At 43.6% G+C, this 21,719-nt stretch overlaps 2 protein-coding genes across 32 annotated transcripts in view; one reads left to right on the forward strand and one right to left on the reverse strand.

The window, feature by feature from the left end:
* Positions 1-21,719, reverse strand: part of POU2AF3 (POU class 2 homeobox associating factor 3) — a 51,745-nt gene that overhangs the window by 28,470 nt on the left and 1,556 nt on the right. The gene's annotated exons all lie outside the window — the stretch shown is intronic.
* LOC146861496 (uncharacterized) overlaps positions 1-21,719 on the forward strand; it is a 299,073-nt gene that overhangs the window by 15,457 nt on the left and 261,897 nt on the right. For 4 of the 31 annotated variants that reach the window (XR_014978973.1, XM_085645817.1, XM_085645826.1 and 1 more), the window contains exon 1: positions 20,412-20,700. The exons of 17 other annotated variants lie outside the window; for them this stretch is intronic. Coding sequence is in view for 3 of the 14 variants with exons in the window: in XM_085645826.1 (XP_085501952.1) it covers positions 20,609-20,700 (92 nt within the window). In the remaining 11 variants the exon portion in view is untranslated. Of the gene's footprint in view, positions 1-20,411; positions 20,701-21,719 lie in introns of those variants that run through there. 10 more of the 31 variants (XR_014978972.1, XR_014978971.1, XM_085645824.1 and 7 more) reach the window with 6 other exon arrangements.

Below are 21,719 nucleotides of genomic sequence, written 5' to 3' on the forward strand. Positions count from 1 at the left end.
AATAGGCTGAACAAAGGAATTGGGTGTGGGAAAGGAAATATGAATGCAGTAGATTGTGTTGTGTAAGAGTGAAGGAGTCAAAAAAAGAGAATTGTGTGCAAAAGAGAATGGACCATGCAAAAGATAGTTGGGTGTGTGAAAGATACTGAATAATGTGACAAGAAAAGCACTGTACACAAAAGCATGGAGTTCGCAAAAGTAAAAGGAATGTGCAAAAATGAGACCTATGCCTCTAAAGAAAGTTGATGTGTGATAGGGAATGGAGTATGCAAGATCCAGAATACTGACCAGTAGAGAACACAGTGTGCCAAAGAGGAGGGAGAAAAGAGTAGAGTGTGTGAAATGGCTGGTGCAAAACAAAAGTTAGGAAGGAAAAATAAATGGGTTACTAATAGAAATTGGGGTGTGCCGTGGGGTGTGTGATGTGCAAAACAGAATGTTATGTTTGTAAGGTAAATGAGTACCCAAGGCAATCCGGTACACAAAAGAGCGAGGATTGCACAACACAGAGTAATGTGTGAAAAACATACAGAGCCTGCAAAAAGAGAGTAGGAAGTGTTAATAAAGTGAGGGGTGAAGAGAGGGGAACAAAATTAGAGAGTGTGACAGGAAGAGAGTGAATGAAACAGAATGAAGTGCACAATGTGGCATACAGTATTGTTAGAAATCGGGTCTCTAGTTGGCAAGTCCAAGTAGGGGCCATAGTCCTAGTCAGGGTAAGTCACAACAAAATCCTAAATTATTCTGTATTCACCACCTGGTAGGGTGGCACGGAGCAGGCAGGCTTAACTTAGAAGGCAATGTGTAAAGTATTTGTGCAATAACTCATATAACCACACAGTAAATACACAACAAAACTACTCCACAACAGTTTAGAAAAAAAGAGAATGCGATCAAAATCCATCATGTAGAAGTCGAGTTATTGAATTTTGAAGAAATAAATGCAATAAGGCGCTTAGAATCAGGTAGCGTAAAAAGGTTACTTCAGGTTGCAAGGGACAGGTGCAAAGCCAAAGTTCAGGCCAACCGCAGTGGAGAGTGGACCAGCTACACGAGCTCACTTGGGCTCACTGAACAAACTACCTTGGATCCTGGGGTGCAGTCTGCAAGGTGGGGCTTTGCACCATCCAGCGTTGGTTCTGAGAGCTGTCAGCTGTGCAGTGAGGCTTTACGAGGCATCACACTGCTTGGCATCGAATTTGGCAGAACTCAACTGCAGTACTCACTTCAGAGGCCCAGAACTGCAGAAAAACTGAAAAGGCAGAGTCCAGCAGCACCTACCAAACTGTAGGAAGTCTTTTGTGTCCCTAAGACTTCAGAAACAGGAGACAGACTAACAAGCCCTTGGAGATCACTTTGGAGGGAAGGCAGAGTTCAGCTCTCCTTCCAGCAGAGTCAGAGAGCAGCAGGCCACAAGGCAACAAGCAGAAATGTAGTCCTTCTAGAAAAACAGTCCAGTTGAGTCCTTTGCGCAGCACTGCAGTAATTCTGACAGAGATTCGGTGTATGCCCAAAAGTGTCTGTTTTGATGGGTTCAAAGACCCAGTAATTATACCCAAATGGTCCTTTGATGTGAGTGTTCAAAGAGTCGTTTTGAAGTAAACCAGTTTTCCTTTCAATCTCAGCCCTCGCTCCGGACTACCAGTGGGGGGTTATCAGTCCTCTGTATGGGATCTGGCACCACCCTTTGAAAGATAAGGGTGAGCCCCTTCCTCCCATCTGCCCAGGAAGACCTATCGGGACGCTAATGGGTGCTAAACCACACGCAGTCCTTTCCAGTGTCTGTGGCTGTTTAGAAGGAATGTACGAAGGTATCTATCACCTAGCCCAGACGTGTATTGGAGCCAGGCTGTAAGGCACACAGAGCAGTATGGGTAGAGAAATGTTTGCTTTCTAAAAGTGGCATTTCCTAAATAGTAATGATAAATCCGACCTTACCAGTAAAGAGGATTTATCATTACCATTCCAAAGAAAGGAAACATGAAGAAGCTACTCTTTTCTAATCGGCAATTACAGCTTAAAGGTATTTTAAGGAACTCCCAATTCAAGCTTAGGAGAGGAGTAGGCCTCACAGAAGTGAAAAACAAATTTAGCTGTTTGTCACAACCTGGATATGTAAAACACAGACGTACAGCTCCTGCTGTTTACTTACATAGCACCCTACCCTTTGGGCTACCAAGGGCCTTCCTTAGGGGTGACGTATATGTCATAAAAGGGGAGTTTAAGGCTTGGCAATACGTTTCAAATGCCTAATCAAAGTGGCAGTAAACTGCCCACACATAGGCACTGAAGTGGTAGGCCTGAGATATGGTTTAGGGACTACATCGGTGGGTGGAACTATCAGTGCTGCAGGCCCACTAGTAGCATTTAATTTACAGGCCCTGGGCACATGTAGTGCACTTTACTAGGGGCTTAGAGTCAAATTGGATAAGCCAATTGGGTATGACCCAATGTTACCAGGTTTAGGGGAGAGAGCACACGCACTTTAGCATTGATTAGCAGTGGTAAAGTGTACAGAGTCCTAAAGCCAGCAAAAAAGAGTACAGTAAAATGGAGGGAAGCAGTAAAAACGTTGGGGAAAGACCACCTTAAGGCTGTCAGGTCTAACAGGTATACAAAAATGTGAATTTTGCAAAATAGAATGTAGTATTTAAAAGAGGTCTAGACATACACTAGAGTAGAGGGTGTCCAAAAGAAAATAAGGAGTGCAAAAGAAAGGGCAGTTGTAAAAAAGAAAATGCAATATGAAAATGGAGTGGATTGCATAAAAAAATTGGGAGTTAAAAGGATATTGCTGGGATAACATACAACGTTGGGCTTTAAAAAGCAAATAAGGCATGCACAAGGAAGGTGGTGTGCAACAGAGAATGTGGGGTACACAATAGCATTTAGATGTGCAGGAAAGACTTGGTATTTAAGGGAGACTTGGATATCCAAAGGAATATTTGGCATGAAAAAAAATGCAGAGTGGAATGTGGAATGTAAAAGAGACTAAGGTGGGCAAACCTGAAAGACACACAAAATAGGGTGAAACGTGCATAAGATAATTTAGTGTACAAAGTAAAGAAGAATATCCACAAGAGAATGTTGTTTGAAAACAGAGAGGGTTGTGTGCAAATGAAAATTTGGCTAGAAAAGTGTGAGAGTGTGCAAAAAACAGGGAGTGGGTGTGCAAAAGAGATTTGGGCGTGCAACATTAGACAATAGTGAGTCGGTTAGTAAACAAACATGCCGAGTGCCAAAGAGTGAATGATGTGTACAAGCCTGTTTGGAGTACAAAATTCAAATTATTTATGTGCACATTATTCCACTTGCTTCCATTACTGAAAATAGGCCAAATAACAGGGATATAAAATAAATGCCCTACGTACATCTTGAGTTACAGAAATGTAGATGGAAAAAAAGAGTTTTTCCACATAACACTAGCCAGGGCATTAGAAATAGCGCAGCATTGTAGACATTAGGTGCACCGATCATGGTGGCATCAATGAGGCGAAATGAACAGGGAGGAAGAAAGGTGTTTAGTGTCCTTAGTAAGCAAAACAGCACATCACCTACCAGTCGCCCGTATGGAAATGTTGCACTTTATACACTATGGAAAAGACCCGCCCCTGATCAGCTACTTTTTCCCAATCTATGTCTGTAGTTGGCACCTCTGTTTAAAAACATAGGAAAGAAATCTGAAGAAAGTGAAGGACTCATGACACAATGCTCAGCGGTCATAATAGACGTATGACAGATCCCCTTATTTATCCTTTTTGTATGTATTTTTAGACTTTATGCACTATATGATCTTGGTTATGGTTTTAATTGACTAATAAGACAAAAGTCTTCATATAAAATGTCGTCCTGCATATTAAGCAATTGAGAAATTAACATCAATAGAAATATGGCGTTCCACTAAATTTCACTGGTCAATTTTAGAACCCATCATAATTATTTCCTGTAGGAGTAGAGACTATTGGGGGAACTGACTTTGAAACAAGTATTACAATGCAGTATTACACCTTCTGCACTGTTTTAGCTGTGTATAGTCTTCCAGACAAAACTCAGAAGACTTTGCTTGGAAAAAAACAGAGGATCTGGAGAAATTTTTACACAGTTGTAAGCTGGATTCTGATGCAAAATACTTTTGTGTCCAATTTCAGTAGAATTCCAACACTGGTAAAGAGACTGTTGGCAGAAATCTAGGTTTTTCTGATGCCAGCTGCTAATAGTAGTGAAACAGGAAACATCTAGGTAATTTTTGCAGTCAGCTACAATAGAGAACCACAAGATCAATGTGAAGAAGCAAAAATAGTGTATTTTCAATCAGTGGGAATCTTGAGGGAGGTCAGATTATGTATGCTTGATGAAAGTGTTATGTACATAAAACTTAATTTATACATAAAACTTAATTTATTGCATACTTAATCAGTGTACTATCTTCATGTGTTGTGTTTGCATGGTTACCATGGAGCGATGGCATACTAGTTGTGCACACAGTTTGTATATCTTGCAGCTTTTAAAAAATCAAATTGGTTTGTAGAGGGGCGTTTGAGAAATATCTTTACTGTTGTACGATGATAATTCATCCTCATCAAGATGGCACCTATAATCAGCCAAAGAGTACCAGATACGCTGTTTTACCCTCACAAAAATGGCTCTGCACAGGCCAATGAAAGAAAACTGCAGGTGACAGAGAGCTGCATAATTTTATTACGCAAGCATAAGCCCTTCATAATTTCCAAATTTTACATTATATAATATGCACAAACTGTTCTCCATTTCTCATAATACACGGTTTTGTGTGTGATTCTACTTTTTGCCCTAAAGGACTGGTTGGAGCAGAAATTTGCAGGCTAAGAGACATTTTCTGTTGCAACCAATCTCCTGAGTGTACATATGTGGATCCATAGCGTGGAAATAACAAAAGCCTTGGAGGCAATCGTATTCGTGCATTTTGAAAGATATATTGTGCACCGCTCGCAAATCCCTAAGATGTGAGGTGGAGATAGTGCTTTAAGTTAAACAAGCTAATGATGAGCACCCCCTGTTGTGGGTTGTGGTAGAGTCATGATTGAAAGTCAATTGCGGCTTAAAGTCAAAGCCTGTTTAAAAAACAAATCAATGAGAATGGCCAAACCTTCTGTTGACAATAGATCGCCCACCAGTGGATATCTGGGCATATGCCGATATTAAATAGTTGTAATACGTGCGGACACATTTTATGTAGATGGGTGTTCATATGGTGTTGATGTTTATTTCCAGAAATTTACTGAAGATTTTGAGGGACTGGAGATTGTTAAATAAAGCAGAATGTAGAGGTGTCCCACCTAGGGTTTGTTTACGTAACTGTGGCATTGTAAGCATGGCTCGAAGGTAATATGCCACTGTGGCCATCTCAGGAATGCATGTAGTGTATAATACTAAACTACGGAGATTGTTCATAGGGCCTCACAGTAGGCATATTTTCAGTGGCAAATGTAGATCTCTCAATCACTGGACTTAAAGTTGCGGGCCATGTGAAGTCTTTGAGTGGGTAATCTCATTAAAGTGAACAGAAAATTGTCCACAGCAAGTGCTTTAAATAGGCCCATACTGTCCGCTACAGAGTAACTGCAATTCTTTCATTTGAAAGGGAGAGTACATGCACTTCTCAGCACTAATGCAATACATTTATTGGGAATTCACAGAATCAAACAGGTACTACAAATAGTGAGTATGTCCACTTCTATATTCCCATTTTAAGCACTCTCCACAGCTGTAGTGTGAATAAATACTTCAGGCAACAAACCCTACAGGGCGGTGTCACAATGATTGCATGATGTCATCTGTGATATCAGTAATGTTCTCAATGATGTCATTTAACATGTCATGATGGATGTAATATATGAGGTCATAAGCATTGCATGGCAAGGCATACGTTGTGGTTAGCTCAGCAAACTATAATTGGTGAATTTCAGTTGTTTTTGTCTTTTAAACATTAGATTTTACCTTATTTAAAGTTTTTTCAGTGAATTTCTAGTTATGTACATGATCCAAATTCCATACCCAAATATAATGTCACTTTAATATTAGTTGTTTTATTGAAAAATGTAAGTTAAGATTTTATTAACATACCTAACTATAAAATCACTTTATCTCCTGCATTTTTCTGCAAATTTCTAGTTTTTTTTAATGTAGAGTGAGATCTTATTACCATACCTAACTATAACATCATTTTAACCTTTGGTTTTTTTCAATACATTTCTGAGAATTTTTGATCATATTTTCCCAACTCCCACGCTGAGCACAGTTTTTGGTCATGCATGGAATGGGGTTGGACACATGTCTTGTGCCCAGTCCCCATGAATATCAAACCCCTTCCACAGCAGGTGGCCAATCCCCACAGATCTCAACCTCACATTTTTGCTGTTTAATTGACCAAACGTCATCTCCACAGTAGCGCAGGACCATTCAAGCAGTGAAGCTTGCACGGTCCCATGGTAAGACTCTCACTGGAGTACTGCGGTACTTCACCTGGGGGTAGGGGGCTACACCCGAGTATCTTGGTACACATGTTTTCTTTATTATTTATTGGCCCGGAGGGGTCGCTCTGAGTGTTCCCAAATGTGTGATAGGGTGTCCTCTAATGACAAACACAATATTTTTCTTCCAGCTGCAGCCAGCCAATCAGCTCTTTCGGACCCATGGTCCTGGACTAGTGTTACAGGAGCAAAATGGCCACATGAGAAAAAGATCTCTCTGCAAAAGAGAAACCCTTCATTTTTAAATATACGGTACCACGGGAGGCCCTCGGGACTCCTGCAGGACCAATCCTTCACATCTACCAATTTTTCTAGCCCTTTCAGGACCACCCTAAGAGCTTCTTTAAACACCAATTCCTCATAAATGGCTGACCAAATGTACACCAAATTATGGAAAGCACACTTTCTGAGTCAAGTGCTAACTCTACCACATTTGGCATAATTCTGTTGCGCCATTTTTCTGTACAGAATCCCAACATTTCATATGGAAATTGAATGGGAATATTATGTTTTAGGACCCCCACTTTTTCTTGGCCCTCCTTACCGGATCACTCTGAATCCTTCCAGGAAGGAGCTTACGTGAATAAACCTTTTGGGAAAGTTTTGTGAAGATTCATAAAATGGGGCAAAAGTTAGTAACAAAACAAAAACACCCTGTCAAAGGAAACTTGGCCGCCACTGTGTGTGACAAATCTCCACTGCTGATTCTAGTTGTGCATGGATAGTTTCGGGGACATCCGTCAAGCGGGGCCAGAGAAAAGGTGGGGTAAAAGAAAAGTGCTTCTCAAGTTAATTCTTATAGAGATTTTAGACACGACTACAGCCCGAACCACTGGATGCAATTACACCAAATTTGGGAAAAACTGTAGCTTTTAGTCCAGAGAGCACCCTCTTTTGTTATTTGGTGTAAATCTAAATCTGTTCAGTAGGTTTAGAGATATTAAAGAAAATCCAAATTTGTGTATCTAGGGTTACAAAGCCTTTGCAAAAACTAACGATCTTGTGCTGAGATCTCATTGGCTGCCAACACTTCAACCAGGAAGTGTTGGCAGCCATTTTCGGGCTCGGACTCAGTGAAGTCCCAAAACTAAAGTTAAAAGTAAAGAAAAGGTGGCAGGGTAGGTATACCCTGACCCCCTAGCCTTGCTGCTGGGGTCCCCAAGGAATCCGCCATGGACAAAAAACATTTTTTTAATATTTTCCCCATGACATTGTGAAGATTCACTAATTCACGGCAACAAAAAAAAAAGTAACATGAGCCCCCATGTTTGTTTGCATTAGGGTCTTGGGGGCTTATTTATATATTCAAGTAAAGGAAGGCTAGCAAGGTGTGTGATGTGTCCAGGATGAAGGATATTCAGGAGTCTGGGAGAATTGGCTTCCACACCATAGACCTCCTTCTCCACCACATATGTTCCAGCTGTTGAGCCAGATGTGATGATACGATGCTCTTTTAGTTTCCCACCTGCAAGGGGATCCACTAAGAGCTGATCTGTTCAAGGCAGCTGGGTTTTCAGATTGAGAGGAGAGCATAAACGAAGATTCAACCTTCTATCCTGGGTGGAGTGACATCAGATGCCCCTTTATTCCAATGGTTGCACTCCCTTTGCCCTAGACACACATACAAACTTAGAAGAACTAGGGCTGCCCACGTGAGGTGATTGGGGCATACTGATAGACGTACAAGCGATGGACAGAGAAAGTGTGCTGCTTACGGGGGAAGGGGCGCACAAACTGAAGCGCTTGAGGCACACATATAGATTGCGAGGAGCACGGGGCACATGGATAAACACACAGAGGGGCTTGCTTTGCATGCTGTCTGAGGAGCTTCAGGCTCATGAACACATGATGAGGGGAGCTGAGGCGCATGGCGAGGGGAACACCAAAGTACTAACGAACTGAGGAGCTTCTGCTACAGGGATAGCATGTGTTGCCTAGAGTTTGTGATGGTTGCAGGGTTCATGGACAGTGCAAAGAGCTGAATTTCCTGTACAATAATGTAAGATAAATAGTGCCAGGAGTTTAGGGTCCACACAGAGATAGTAAGGCGATCTCTCACTATTTTAAAACATTTGTCGTGCAGTTTACTCAAACCATCATGTTTACCATGCTCTCAGATTCAGGTGCTGAATCACACCCCTAGGGAATTTCACATTCCATGGTGATGCCCAGTAGAGCTACCACTTTTAAAACACAGGTTTCCCAGATGAAAGGTGTCTCTGCCTGACTTAGCCCCACTAAAAGGACATGCATTTTGGGTAAAATGGTCGGACTTCAGAGAAGTAGATTGCCGCAATCACTATGCTCACTGTCTTAAAGTTGCACCTGCCTTCCAGCAGGGACAGTGGTGGACCAGGAGCTAAAAGCAGCCTTGGAACATGTGTTCATACCTGCTCCACAGAATGCCGAAGGAGAGTATCAACCATCTTCATGATCATTATGCTGGCATATTAAAGGAACATTTACAAGAACATTGTGTGCTGACCACCAGGATTTTTGGTCTGGCTGGATGGCTTATGAGGCCTTTAACCATAAAAGTAACCACCTGATCCTAAGCCTGGTGTAATTTCAGTTTGTTCATATGATCGGCAAATGCACTCTTGAGCACAGGGCTATCCAGGATCACAGACGGGGCTAGCATCTAACTATCCGTTTTCCGATTGTGCTTTTAGCAGATGCTAATCACTAATCGAAGCCAAGTGATCAAATCTCTCATTGCTGAAACCTCTGTGATACCTGAAGGTCACACATTCTAAGTCTGCTTTTCATCCTTCTAAGGTGAATAACATGAGTTCTTGAGATGAGAAGACATTAACAACTGTGATGCAAAGTGCTATGAAAAGATAGCAAGTGTTATATGAAGAGGTCTTTTTTTGCTTCTTTCACTGTTCTTTTATAAACCTGTTGCACTGCATATACTCACAATGAAGGCTGGGTCTGTAACTTTGGGCCCAAAGGAATCTTTTGCTGACTTTCTAATTCAGGATACCAAGGAGGTGGCACAGACATTGTGTTTGATTGAATGAGGAATCCATTTAAATAGGCGCAAAAGACACAGTTGAGCGCAGGATTCTGTTGACTGTTGGATTTCTCCACAATAGACTGATTTTGAAATCCACACATGCGTTGCTAAATATAGCCTTTTCCAGAGTCCAGCCAGAGCAATAGCTCTGTCTGGAGAGGGGCCAAGACAGCAGGCACTTTAGCTTTTGAGTTGAAAGGGAAGATGCCATCAAGCTTTGTTTTACGAGACCAAGGTGCTTCTGGCTCAGTGAGCCCTCCTCGTGTGGCCGCAGGTGAGCAGGTCCTTGAGTAAGGGTGTATGTTGAACAAAACATTTGTCCAAGGCATATATGGAGAGGCCTTGAGGAGATCATGTCAAAATATTTTCACTGGCACCTACCTTCAAATATGACTAACTCTTCCTTTTTCTATTTTCCTTTTGGGAGAACCCACCCGATATTTGACTAACAAGTTCCCAGTTTACTGGCCATTGAGCTGCCTATGCTGCTGACTACGCCCCAGCCCTCAGTACCTTTCAGTCAAACATGCTTAATGTGAAACCACTCACAGACCTACGGAGGCATTCACACACCCACTCACAGAGAAATGCAGGCACTCACACACCCACTCACAGACCCACTGACATACTTACATACTCACACAGACACTCACACACCCACTCAGAGTTCCACACAGATACTCACACAGCCATTCACATACTCAAACACCCACTCACATACCCAGAAAGACACTCACACACCCACTCACAGATCCACACAGACACTCACACACCTATTCATACAGCCACACAGACACTCAGGCAACCACTCACAGACCCACTCAGACACTCTTACAATGACTCACAGACCCACCGAGACACATGCGCCCACTCATAAAAACACATTCAAATACTGAAACACTCACTCACACAACCTTACAGCCACTCACACACCCACTCACAAAGCCATACAACCACTCACACACACACACACTCACCGACCTATACAGCCACTCTCAAAGGTTACAGTTATGAAATAAAATTAAGTAAACATTAAAAATTCACTGACAAAAACAAAGGTTACAGGGGCCTTATAGGTAGGAACTAGCATTAAAAACCATAGAACTTTTCTGAAAAAAAGGTTACAGGGACATTGTATTTATGCCCAGCTTTCACTCGTACAAAACCATTAAAATGCAGCAGTTATAGTTACCTGACCTAAATATAACTTACGCTCTGCAAGGCGCTGCTTATGACCTCACATACCACATCACTTATCACATGGTCAGTGAAATCACTGATTACATCATTGCTGACATCTCAAATGACATCACTGATTACATCGTCTACACACCCACTCACACACCCTTCCATCCTCTCCGAAACTCACTCACATACCTGCACAACCACCCACATACTCATTAACAGACCCATACAACCCTTCACTCACCCTTACAGCAACTCACACACCCACTCAATCACCCATACAGTTGCTCATACTTCCACTCACTCACTGATACAGCTACTCACATACCCGCTTATTTACCCAAATAGCCATTTACACATCCACTCACCCATACAACCACTGACACAGCCACTAATTCACTCACACACCCACAGAACCACTTACATACCCATTGGCACATCCATACAACCACACACACACACACTTGATTGCCCTTACAGCCACTCACACAGACACTCACCCTCCAAATACACACACTCACAGCCACTCACCTATATACACACACTCAAAGAGCTACTCCTCACCCATACAGCCACTCACACACCCACTACCTCACCCAAGCAGCCACTCGCACAGTCACTCAGTCACCCCTACAGCCACTCACAAACCTATGCAGCCACTCATGCAGTCACTAACTCATCAATGCAGCCCCTCACACACCGACTCACTCTCCAATACAGCCACTTACACAGCCAGTCACTCACCCATACAGGTAATCACACACTCACTAACACATCCATACAGCCACTCACACATCAACTCACACACCCATACAGCCACTCAGACACCCAATCACTCACTGATACAGTCACACAGAAACTCAATTGAGATATGTTATAAATAGTATAACTAATCACTAGTACAGAAAGAATAGTAATTTAACTTATGCAGAAGCTTAGCGTATAGCTTTAAGTCTAAGCAATGTTTATGAAACACTAACACTCACTGGGTGATGTAATCAGTGTTTACATCAGTGATATCATTTGAGCATTTGAGATGTCATGAGTAATTTCACTGACCATTTCATGATAGATGTAATATCTGAGGTCATAAGCAGTGCATTGTGGGGGCATAGGTTATAGTTGGCTCAGGTAACTATAACTGCTGAATTTCAAGGATTTTGTACGAGTGAATTCTGAGCCTAACTATAATGTCCCTGTAACCTTTGTTTTTTTCCATGAGGGTATATATGTTGCAGGGTCAGGGATGTGGTGCGCACTTTACTCCAAGGCTGTGCTGAATTACATGTAAGCCCATTTTAACCGGTAGTAATTTTAGAGGTGTATTTTATGAACATTTCTACAGCCTTACTTTATAAATTAGCATGTCCTTTCCAAACCCCTCCTGAAAGTTCTCGTAACCCCAACCACTTTTAAGCAATTGTTCCCATTTTCCTATCACTCTCCTAGCTTCCCTGATGATTTCTTCTAAGCAGTATACTTATGTTCGCAGATATCTCCACACTGCGGCAGAGAGCTCTGCACAAAAAAAATAGGCAAGGCACATATCTCCAGCCATAAGTCTCTGGATTTCATTTGCTTTATGTACTACAAAATGCAGTTTGGGAATCAAGCCTAATGTCTCTATGCCCCAGTATCTCTCGTCCTCAGTGTCCATGTCTATATATCACTGGTTCCTGTTAGCAATAACTGTTTATAACCAACATTTTCTCTGCAGTGCTCGTGGGGCACAACAATGCAGTCATGTTGCATAGATTCCAAATGTCTTCAACAAGCATGCTATCCAAGTGGACCCAGAGTATCTACTTCCTTTACTATGCTAAAGGATTACAGGTATTTGGGACAAAAGTAGGTCAAGAAGTAACCTTTACTGATGTACTGAAATGTTACTGCCCCTATCTCAACATATTTACCACCTCAAGAGTTTCAGGTACAAGGGAGGGCTAACCTAGTGCCCCTTTGGGAAGATAAACTAGTGGTACAGTGATCCATGGAGGTCTGGAGAATTCTCCTCTGCCAGAGGAGAAAAGGTAGAGAACTTACAAGTAAATCCTACAATCTACCATCCATGCTGGAACACCACTGAAATATGTGGTAAGCTTGGCAAATGTTGAACACAAGAGGGAGATTTATAGCACCGGGGTGAGGAGACTTTTCTTGCTATGCAGACAATGAAAGCTGGGAGCCCCTCTTCCTTAGGCTTCTATTCTCATGGTTAATGTTGATGCAGTTAGGTCACAACTTGTAGATGAGCAGAAAGTACTCAAATCTTGGGTAGACTGTTTCTCTACAGACAGCTTCTTTTAGCTTGGGTTCGTCCGGGATGTCAAGGACGGATCCTTTCCACTCAGGCTTGCCCACATTCCAGACAAAAAGGATCAACGGGGTCGGACCCAAACTTTCATGCCTGTTTATGTTCCTAAGGGTTATAGCAATGGAGGGGTCAGCAACTGTTCTACATCACGCTCAATGCAAGAGTCTAGAGCTTCTCCAAAAGTCACATGGGTATTAATGTTCTGGCTCTTGGGTCAGTGCCAGTATGTTTCACAAGAGAGAAAGCTAGTTCACAGTCTCTAGACCTGCCAGCCTTGAAATACACACGGCTGTGCAATTGATTTTAAGAGTATCTTGCTCAGGATTTCACACAAAAAATATAAAAGGTCATAAAAGAGAGCACTAAACAGTCCAAGATATGTATTTTGTCCACACATCACAGATGGTCACTACTGTTCACATTCATGCCACAGGGCAGATCTTTCTGGCTCTAATAATGTCCAGTTGAAGGGGCCCTACTCTATAGCTGTGAGATGGGTCCAACATGGTCATTTCACCAGAATTTATCTTTAAAAGAGTTGAAATATGAAATATAAAGATATTAATACTCATTGTCTTATACAAGATACGGCCCCTGCCTGACAACTAAATTGTCGCAAATATTGGCACCTATGCATTCCTTTCTCCTGGTGCTAGAGGCTGCCTAGTGCCAGCGTGGGCACCTTTGCGCCATGCTTCAAGATTGCCTGCGTTACGAGCAGGATTGTTTTTCTGCAGGAAGGGGTACCTTCCCGCACAAAAACATTGCTTAAAGGCATTACCTATGTGTCATGTGAGAATACATCACACATAGAAAAAGGAAGTAACGAGGAGAAAAAAAGATATTTCTCATCACTACACCGGAGTCTAGGAGACAATTCCATTTTTTCTGACTCTAGGATGCTTCAAAATCCATGGGTGGATGCATGGTAAAGTCCATGCTTCACCCATCGAATGACTCCCTGACTCAATGTAACTCAAGGCAGAGCTATGAGCTGCATTGTGTTACTTTGTATTTACTAAACCATGCTAAGTGGTTTTGTGTGGATTAGTAAATCCCAGATGAAGACTTGTGTTGCCCTGTGACAATTTGTGTCACGCAAGGGCAAGCAAGTCCTTAATGAATCTGAGCTTGAGTCTTTACCGCATTTCCTGTGCAACTGCGTGGGACTGATTGCAAGTAGAACATATTATTTAAAAGCCACATTTAAATTTAGCTTGATTTGAAGAGTTGAGTTCACCTACCTTGAATCTCTCCAATTTCTAACTGGACATGCTTTGCAAACCTGGAACATGAAAAGTAAGTAATCTGATCTAAAAGTGCCCCAATGCTCTAAGTTATAGCCAACTAACATGTTGCTCTTTAGTATTGCTGATGTGGTTTTTTAACTTAGTATTCTACTGTATATGTTTTAATGGTATTTAACTATTATATTGTGCCTTGCCTTTTAATAATTTGCTATTCCAATATGTCATAAGTTAATAAAGAAATAAAATATACCCTGGCTGATATAGGGTTTATCTTTTTTTTCCTTGAGTAGTCCTCAGTCAATAGAACCAAGCCAGACAAAGGGCCTAAGCAGAGTGAATGAGGATGTGGAGAAAATGGCAGCGACGAAACACTGACACACTCTAGGGTGACAGAAGCTAGAATGGGTTTCACTCACATCTTGGTGTCTGCCATTTTGGATCACAGTCACTCTACCTTCTATAGGGTCAGATTAAGAATTTATGTTGAGAGGTGTTATTTATCGCAGTTCATAAATAACAATAACCCCTTGTACGTTATTTATCAGGAGCTGTAGATATTAAGAGTTTTTGGGAACAGCAGATGGATTTTGTTGTTTAACGCGCCAAAATTTGCATGGTACAGTAAATACCGTACACATTTCCCCTGTTATTTTTCAGCAGGTTTGATCTTCTGAAATTTAAGGAAGGTTGAGGTATATAACGCCACCAATAATTATCAGATGTGATAAATAACTCTGAACTCATAATTCCAATCCATTTATAAACAGGACTGATGTGATAAATAACTCTGAACTCATAATTCCAATCCATTTATAAACAGGACTTTACACACGGGTCAGAATACACCAACCCTCTTGTAATCATGCCCTTAACCCGTTCCGTGCTCATGACGGAACCACTCCGTCATGAGCCACGGGTGCGCTGTGCTCATGACGGAGTGGTTCCGTCATGGTGCGGCCGTTGGCGGCCGCCCCGCCCACGCGGCGCTAATTCCCCGCCTGTGCGGGCGATTAGCGCAGTGGGCGGAGTCGTGACGGAACCACTCCGTCATGAGCACAGCTCGCCCGTGACTCATGACGGAGTGGTTCCGTCACGAGCACGGCGGCACTGCAACTGCCCCCAAACCCCCCCCAGCGCCGCGGCGGAATTCCTGCCGCGGCGAAGGGGTTAAAGGACACCAGTTATATTATTACTGTATTACTGCAAAACATCCAACCCTGCACACACCACATACCACCCAGAGGAAAAAGAAGGACACAGCTTTGAGAGACTGTATTTTACCACAAGGGTAAGTAGTTTCTGTGCCCACAGGGGCAGGAAAAAGGCACATCGCTGTGCAACTGATTACAAACTTCTGCCTACCTTCAGCATCCAGATAGCCTGGTGTGAGGACAGGAATCGCCATTCGCTAGTCAAGAAGGGGCTCTGTGAGTCTAACCCAGTCTAGCTCCTAGATAAAGAGATTAATCACAGGAATTGTGTAGAGCACCCCTCAGTTAACTCAATTATTCAGGTTCGCTGGGCAGGAATGAAAACAGGAGTGACAGTACACACAAAATTGAAGCCTGATGGAACATCATACACTGCCAAGGTGGATCTTTACTGCCCCAGTTCTCTTGCCTTTCTGTCCTTGTGCCCATGTGTGTATGTCTCTCTATCTCAGAGACTATGCTCCACGTACCAGTCTGTGCTGCAATGTCTGTGTTTCCTTGACCATTGTCTACACCCTCTCTCACTAGTGTCAGTGTCCCTCTGCCCAGTAGCTGCCTCTGTGTCTTCCTGATTGGACCCTTGCCTACCTATGCCCAGTGCTTCATTTTAGCTTTTGGTTCCTGGTGGGAGCCTTTGGCATTCATTTTGATTCACAGGAGCAGCCCGTGCAGGTAAGAGCGGTGAGTCGGGGGACTCGACACACAACTGCGATGGAAAACAAAATGTTAAAAAGAAAAAGACTTTCCTTGTGCTCGCCGCATCGGCGACGCGGCGATGCGGCGAGCACTTGATAAGTGTTTTTCTTTTTAAAATGTTATTTTCCCTGCGTCGTCTGTCAACTCCCCCAATGCTCTTACCTGCACGTGCCGCTCCTGTTTACTCAACAGATTTTGATCCAGAGCTAGTGAGAGAAAAACATAAAAGGGAAAAGGAGGAGAAAGACAGAGAAGCAGTGACAAAGAAATTAACTTGGAGCCAGATGTACGACCCTTACATTTTGCGATTTGCAAATTGTGTCACTTTGTGACTTGCAATTTGCGACTCGCAAAATGCAATGTACAACAGTCTCACAGACACTGCTATCGATTCCCAATGGAGTCGCAAATTGCCTGCCTCATCAATATTCATGAGGCAAGCACAATTTGCGACCCCATTGGGAATGGCTAGCACTCCCAGGGATGGTGGCCTGCTGGGGTCAGCAGACCACCATGTCTGGGACTGCTTTTTAAATGAAACAGGTTTTCTTTAAAATGAAGCCGTTTTCCTTAAAGGAAAACAGAATGCATTTAAATAAAGAAAAATGAAATTTTTCAGTTGCATTTTTTAAGGGCAGGCAGTGGTCCCCGGGGGCCACTGCCTGCTCTTAAAAAATATTTCCTCACACACTCACAGAGGGGAAGGGGTCCCCTGGGGACCCCTTCCTGTTTGTGTGTGGTTTACCACCTACTTGAAGTAGGTGGTAAACTGTGAGTGTTTTGCGGCTGCACATACGGTTGCAAAACAGTAGTACATGACAGTGAATCTCGCTATTAGGAAGGGACACCCCTTCCTAATAGTGAGAGTCGCAAACGCTATTTTGCGAGTCAGTGACCCGCAAAATAGCATTTGTACATGCGTTTACTCTTTTTTGCGGTCGCAAATGGACCGATCTCCCGTTTGCGTATGCAAACAAGGGTAGTACATCTGGTGCCAAGTGTGAAAAAGAACATGTAAGAGTGAAATAAAGAAGCAGAGAATATATGATGGTGAAGTAAAGAGTCATCAGGTCGAATCAAATTTACGTAGTCTTGGTATTCAGCACCTCGATCTGCGATCAGGGTCGGACTAGGACAAAATAGGCCTTGGCATCAAAATAAAAGTGGACCCCATTAGAGAACCAGATAGCTAAAAAAGTGGCCCACTTTACAAATCAGGTCAGGTTTGAGCTTGTAAAAATATGCTGTATAGGTATTTCGCAAGGTCTGGGAGAATGTACTTGCTGCAGGCAATGCTTGTGGTAACATCCGGAAAATCAACAGCAAGAACCGGCCCTGCCCGATTGCTCTCTAGGCCAGTCCAACCTGGTCTGCAATAGTCCCGGCCACGGTCATGTGAGAAACCATGGGCCCTGCTACTTATTCCTTTACAAATTAAGCACTGCCTAAGCTGGTGTCTATGTGACTTCAGAAGAGGTATTTATAAAGGCAAGATTTCACAGTGGGCCATCCCAGTGGAGCGGCCTATTTATTTCAACTACAGCATCTATGTGGTGCTAGTAAACACCTCATGGTTACTCTAACAGACCTTTTCTAAAACATCATAAAGTGTGAGCTGACATAAAGCAGTGATTATGAAAGGACAAATCATAGCAAATAGATATGTTCTCTGGTTACCTTAGTACAAAGGGAGAATTTCTAGTTTACAGGTTTATATCGGTTGGCAAGTGGGTTCTTGCATATTCCCTGACCTGCTATAGAGAAAAAAATGTAGTGGATTGCAGCTTTTTCTTGTAATTAGTCTAATGGTGAATAATAGTTTTAGATAGAATTATAAAGTATCTATTAGAATTTCACGAGAGGACGTTTGAGCCTATGCCATGCACCAGGATTCACACAAATACTCACACGTCCGACACACGATTGTTATCAGAGCTTTATGTGGGCCGGGTCCTGCAGGTGCTCAGCACAGGCGGTTCTAAAAAGCAGGTGCTGAGATGGGTCCATATCGGTGTCTCCAGGAGGGTGGAAATAAATCTTGCATCTGCAGCAGTACTACTGTCCTTCACTGCCTTTGATGTGTCTTCAAAGAGACTCATTATAGTTCTTTCAAAGTCTCATCATTTCAGAATAGAAGCATTTTTAATATCATATACAAAGAAGCCACTCTTGTTTCTTATTTATCTTATGCAACTAGCAACCATTGACAAAACCAATAGTCCTAGCTTGTTGTATGTGTAATGTTACCTATTGTATTATATACCTGGATTGGAGGCAATGACAGCAGCAGCAAAATGCCAGTCAGGTGGCACACTATGCCGAGCACAGACTTTTTGCTTACCTGTGTTTAAGCCACTCCCTTAATTACGTCGGCCACGCCCCTTTGAGATACTCCAGAGATATATTAAATCCCACTAAACAGGGCTTTCAGTGGGATGAAAAAACAAAGGGGTCTCTCGAAGAGGCCTGGCCATGCAGTTAAGGGCATGGCCTAAAAATGTGTAAACTAAAAATCTGTGTTTACCATAGGGATGTTGCTGCTTCTGTGATTGAATACAGACTTATAATAGAACTAGTAACATTACACCTGCAACAAGCCAGGGCTATTGACTTTGTCAATTGCTGTTAGTTGCATAAGATACACAATCAAGAACTATGGGGAGAGGGGTTGGCCTAAGGCTAGGGCGTCGACCTCGAATCTGGGGAACTGGGTTCGAGTCTCGGCAATGCCGCTGAACATCTTGTGATTCTGGGCAAATCACGTAATCTCCCGCTGCCTAACAAAAATGAAAGTGTCATCATGTAACGCAACTGCTGCTATGTAAAGCGCTCTGATACCTGATTCGGGTCAAGTTCCCGCTATATAAAACTCTCTCTATATATATATATATATATGGCTTCATTGAATAGCACATTGACAAAGTTTCCTTTTTGAAATGATGAGACAGTGAAAGAACTATAACGAGTCTATTCGAAGTTATCCCAAAGGCAGTGACATGTGGTACTGCTGCAGAGTTAAGATTTTCTTTTCACGTGAGGGCAAAAATGGAGAGCCCGATAGAGACTCGTCTCAGCACCTGCTTTTTAGGACCCGGCCCGCTTAACCCCTTCCCCACTCATGACGGAACCACTCCGTCATGAGCCACGGTTGCGCTGTGCTCATGACGGAGTGGTTCCGTCATGCTGCGGCCGTTGGCGGCCGCTCCGCCCACGCGGCGCTAATTGCCTGCCTGTGCGGGCGATTAGTGCAGTGGGCGGAGACGTGACGGAACCACTCCGTGATGAGCACAGCTCAACCGTGGCTCGTGACGGAGTGGTTCCGTCACGAGCACAGCGCCACCGCACCTGCCCCCAAACCCCCCCCAGCGCCGCGGCGGAATTCCTGCCGCGGCGAAGGGGTTAAACCCCTGCCACAAGCAATGCATGTTATTTATACACGAAGGTGTGGCATAAGCATCTAAAATGTAGTGCATGCAGGCAGCGATGCCAGCTCTATTAATTATGCACTCTCCGGGGAATAGGGGGTGCAGTTTTCTCACTCTGTAGATGCTGGATTCAATTGTGTTTTTGGCGATTGCACTTTCACCAACCGCTGCTAGGAGCACCATTAAGGTGGAAAACAATTAGGCGGGTGGGTAGAACTCCCTTGTTGTGAGTGGTTTGCTGGCGACATGCTTTAAAAATCAATAGAGTGTTTAGAAGTGGACCAGCCCCAGCAGTCAGCACAAAAAAAATGCTGCATATTTCTCGATTGTTCACGACACACACCCTTGCAGTCCACACAAACACAGATGTCCAAGAAAACAGGGCTCACTCTTAATTTCAACGCCAGCATACCCACTGAACCAACGTGTGTGAACCTGAGCACGTACCTTTATCCTGTGTGACTCATAAAAGACGAACGCTCAGATGCGCTATACTTTAATAAACCATTCATCCATGATAGACTCGTATTTCACCACGCAGCAGAAAAGTGCGCCGTGCGCAAATAATCGCTTGGGTATGGTTTATGTAGATGCAACGTATCTTCAAACGGGACATACTACAAGTATAGCACAGTGTAGAAGTGATGTAGCCACGATCCCTTCCGCGAACCATAACACAATGTGCCTGTGTGGTTAGGGCGGAAAATACATGATAGATTTAAACACACCACATATCCCTGCCCCTGTTGGTCTAAAACGTGAAGTGAACGAACTTAGTCCCCGCTTTTAAGCACCTCTTTCCGCAACCAGAAAGAGAAAACTGACAACCCCCGTCCCAGAAAGGAACGGCTGACACAGCCGTAAGGAACCCCGTCGCTTTTACGACAAGAAACCTGCTCTTCCAACTAAGGTTTTGAAACCCTGCTGTTTTGATGGTCCCGTGGTGCTTTGTGTGGAGGGGTTCTCTTCTGAAAAAGGGGGCGCAGAGCGGTTTAAATGGGTCGAAGAGCGTCATGGGGCGATCCCGGACTGAGTGAGGGGTGCAGAGACCACGCTGGAGACGGTCATGAAGAGAGAAGGCAGGACAGGTAAGGGTGCCCAGGTGGGAGCAACGCAGCGCTGGGAGAACGAGGAGACAGCCAGGTCCCGTGCTAAAGTGAGATAAATCAATGCGTCATTCACCAACATAAGTCCACCCTGGATGAGTACACGGACATTAGGCGGGCAGCATAAGTGCGTGCGCGCGCTGGTCTTGAAAGTGCTGAAAATCGCTTCGTAAACTTTGAGGAACAACGAGATTCCTCGGAAGATTTCCTCTGCGGAGGGCTTCGCACCAAACAATAGAACAGGTCTGTGCGTGTTGGGGGGGGGGGGGGGGGGGGTAGGGGGGAGGGGGTCTTCTCAGTACCCCCACAAAAGATACGCATACTTACCTACCTAAACGTTGTTGGAAATGGCGAGTGGAGGGCTTGACGAGGTTTCACGGAAAGCGTAATAAATGTTGGCAGACTTTTGGGGGGGAGTAGCAGATCAAAATACGTCGATGTGAATAACTGGTACTACCGTCTTCACTCAGGTCAAATTGGGAGGCAGGGGTCCGTTCTAAAGATAGTGAAAAATGCCACAGTATCCCCCGACCTCCACACCCAAATTAACAAAGATGATTGAACTTATTTTTGTGCCTGCTTTAACTCTGCTGCAGTGAGTAGGGGGTAACAAATAGTGTGTAGAAGTGAGGTTACAGTGAAGGAGGGACGTCGTTTCTTACTGTTCCAATCGAAGATTACATTAAACCTCCTCCGCCCGCCCCCTCCTTCTCCGTCTGTAACTCGAATGCAACTGAGCCGGACAGACACGGTTGTTGCTTGTCACGTTTAACCCTCCTGGCGGTGGAGCGTGTGCCTCAAAAAGAAAGCCTAAAAAACGTGTTTAAAGAGTTTGGAAGTTGACGAGTTACCCGCTGCTCACGGGCGCATCGTTATTAGGTGCACAAAGGGTTAAGGCTGTGGTGACAGATCGATGCCCCCTCCCCACAATGGGTCAAACACAAATCGGTGGATTCGTTTTTGGGCGCTGAATCGGCCTCGAGACAACATTCAAACGTGGC

This window comes from Triturus cristatus, chromosome 3_1 (genome assembly GCF_964204655.1).
Source record: "Triturus cristatus chromosome 3_1, aTriCri1.1, whole genome shotgun sequence".
Taxonomy (NCBI): Eukaryota; Metazoa; Chordata; class Amphibia; order Caudata; family Salamandridae; genus Triturus; species Triturus cristatus.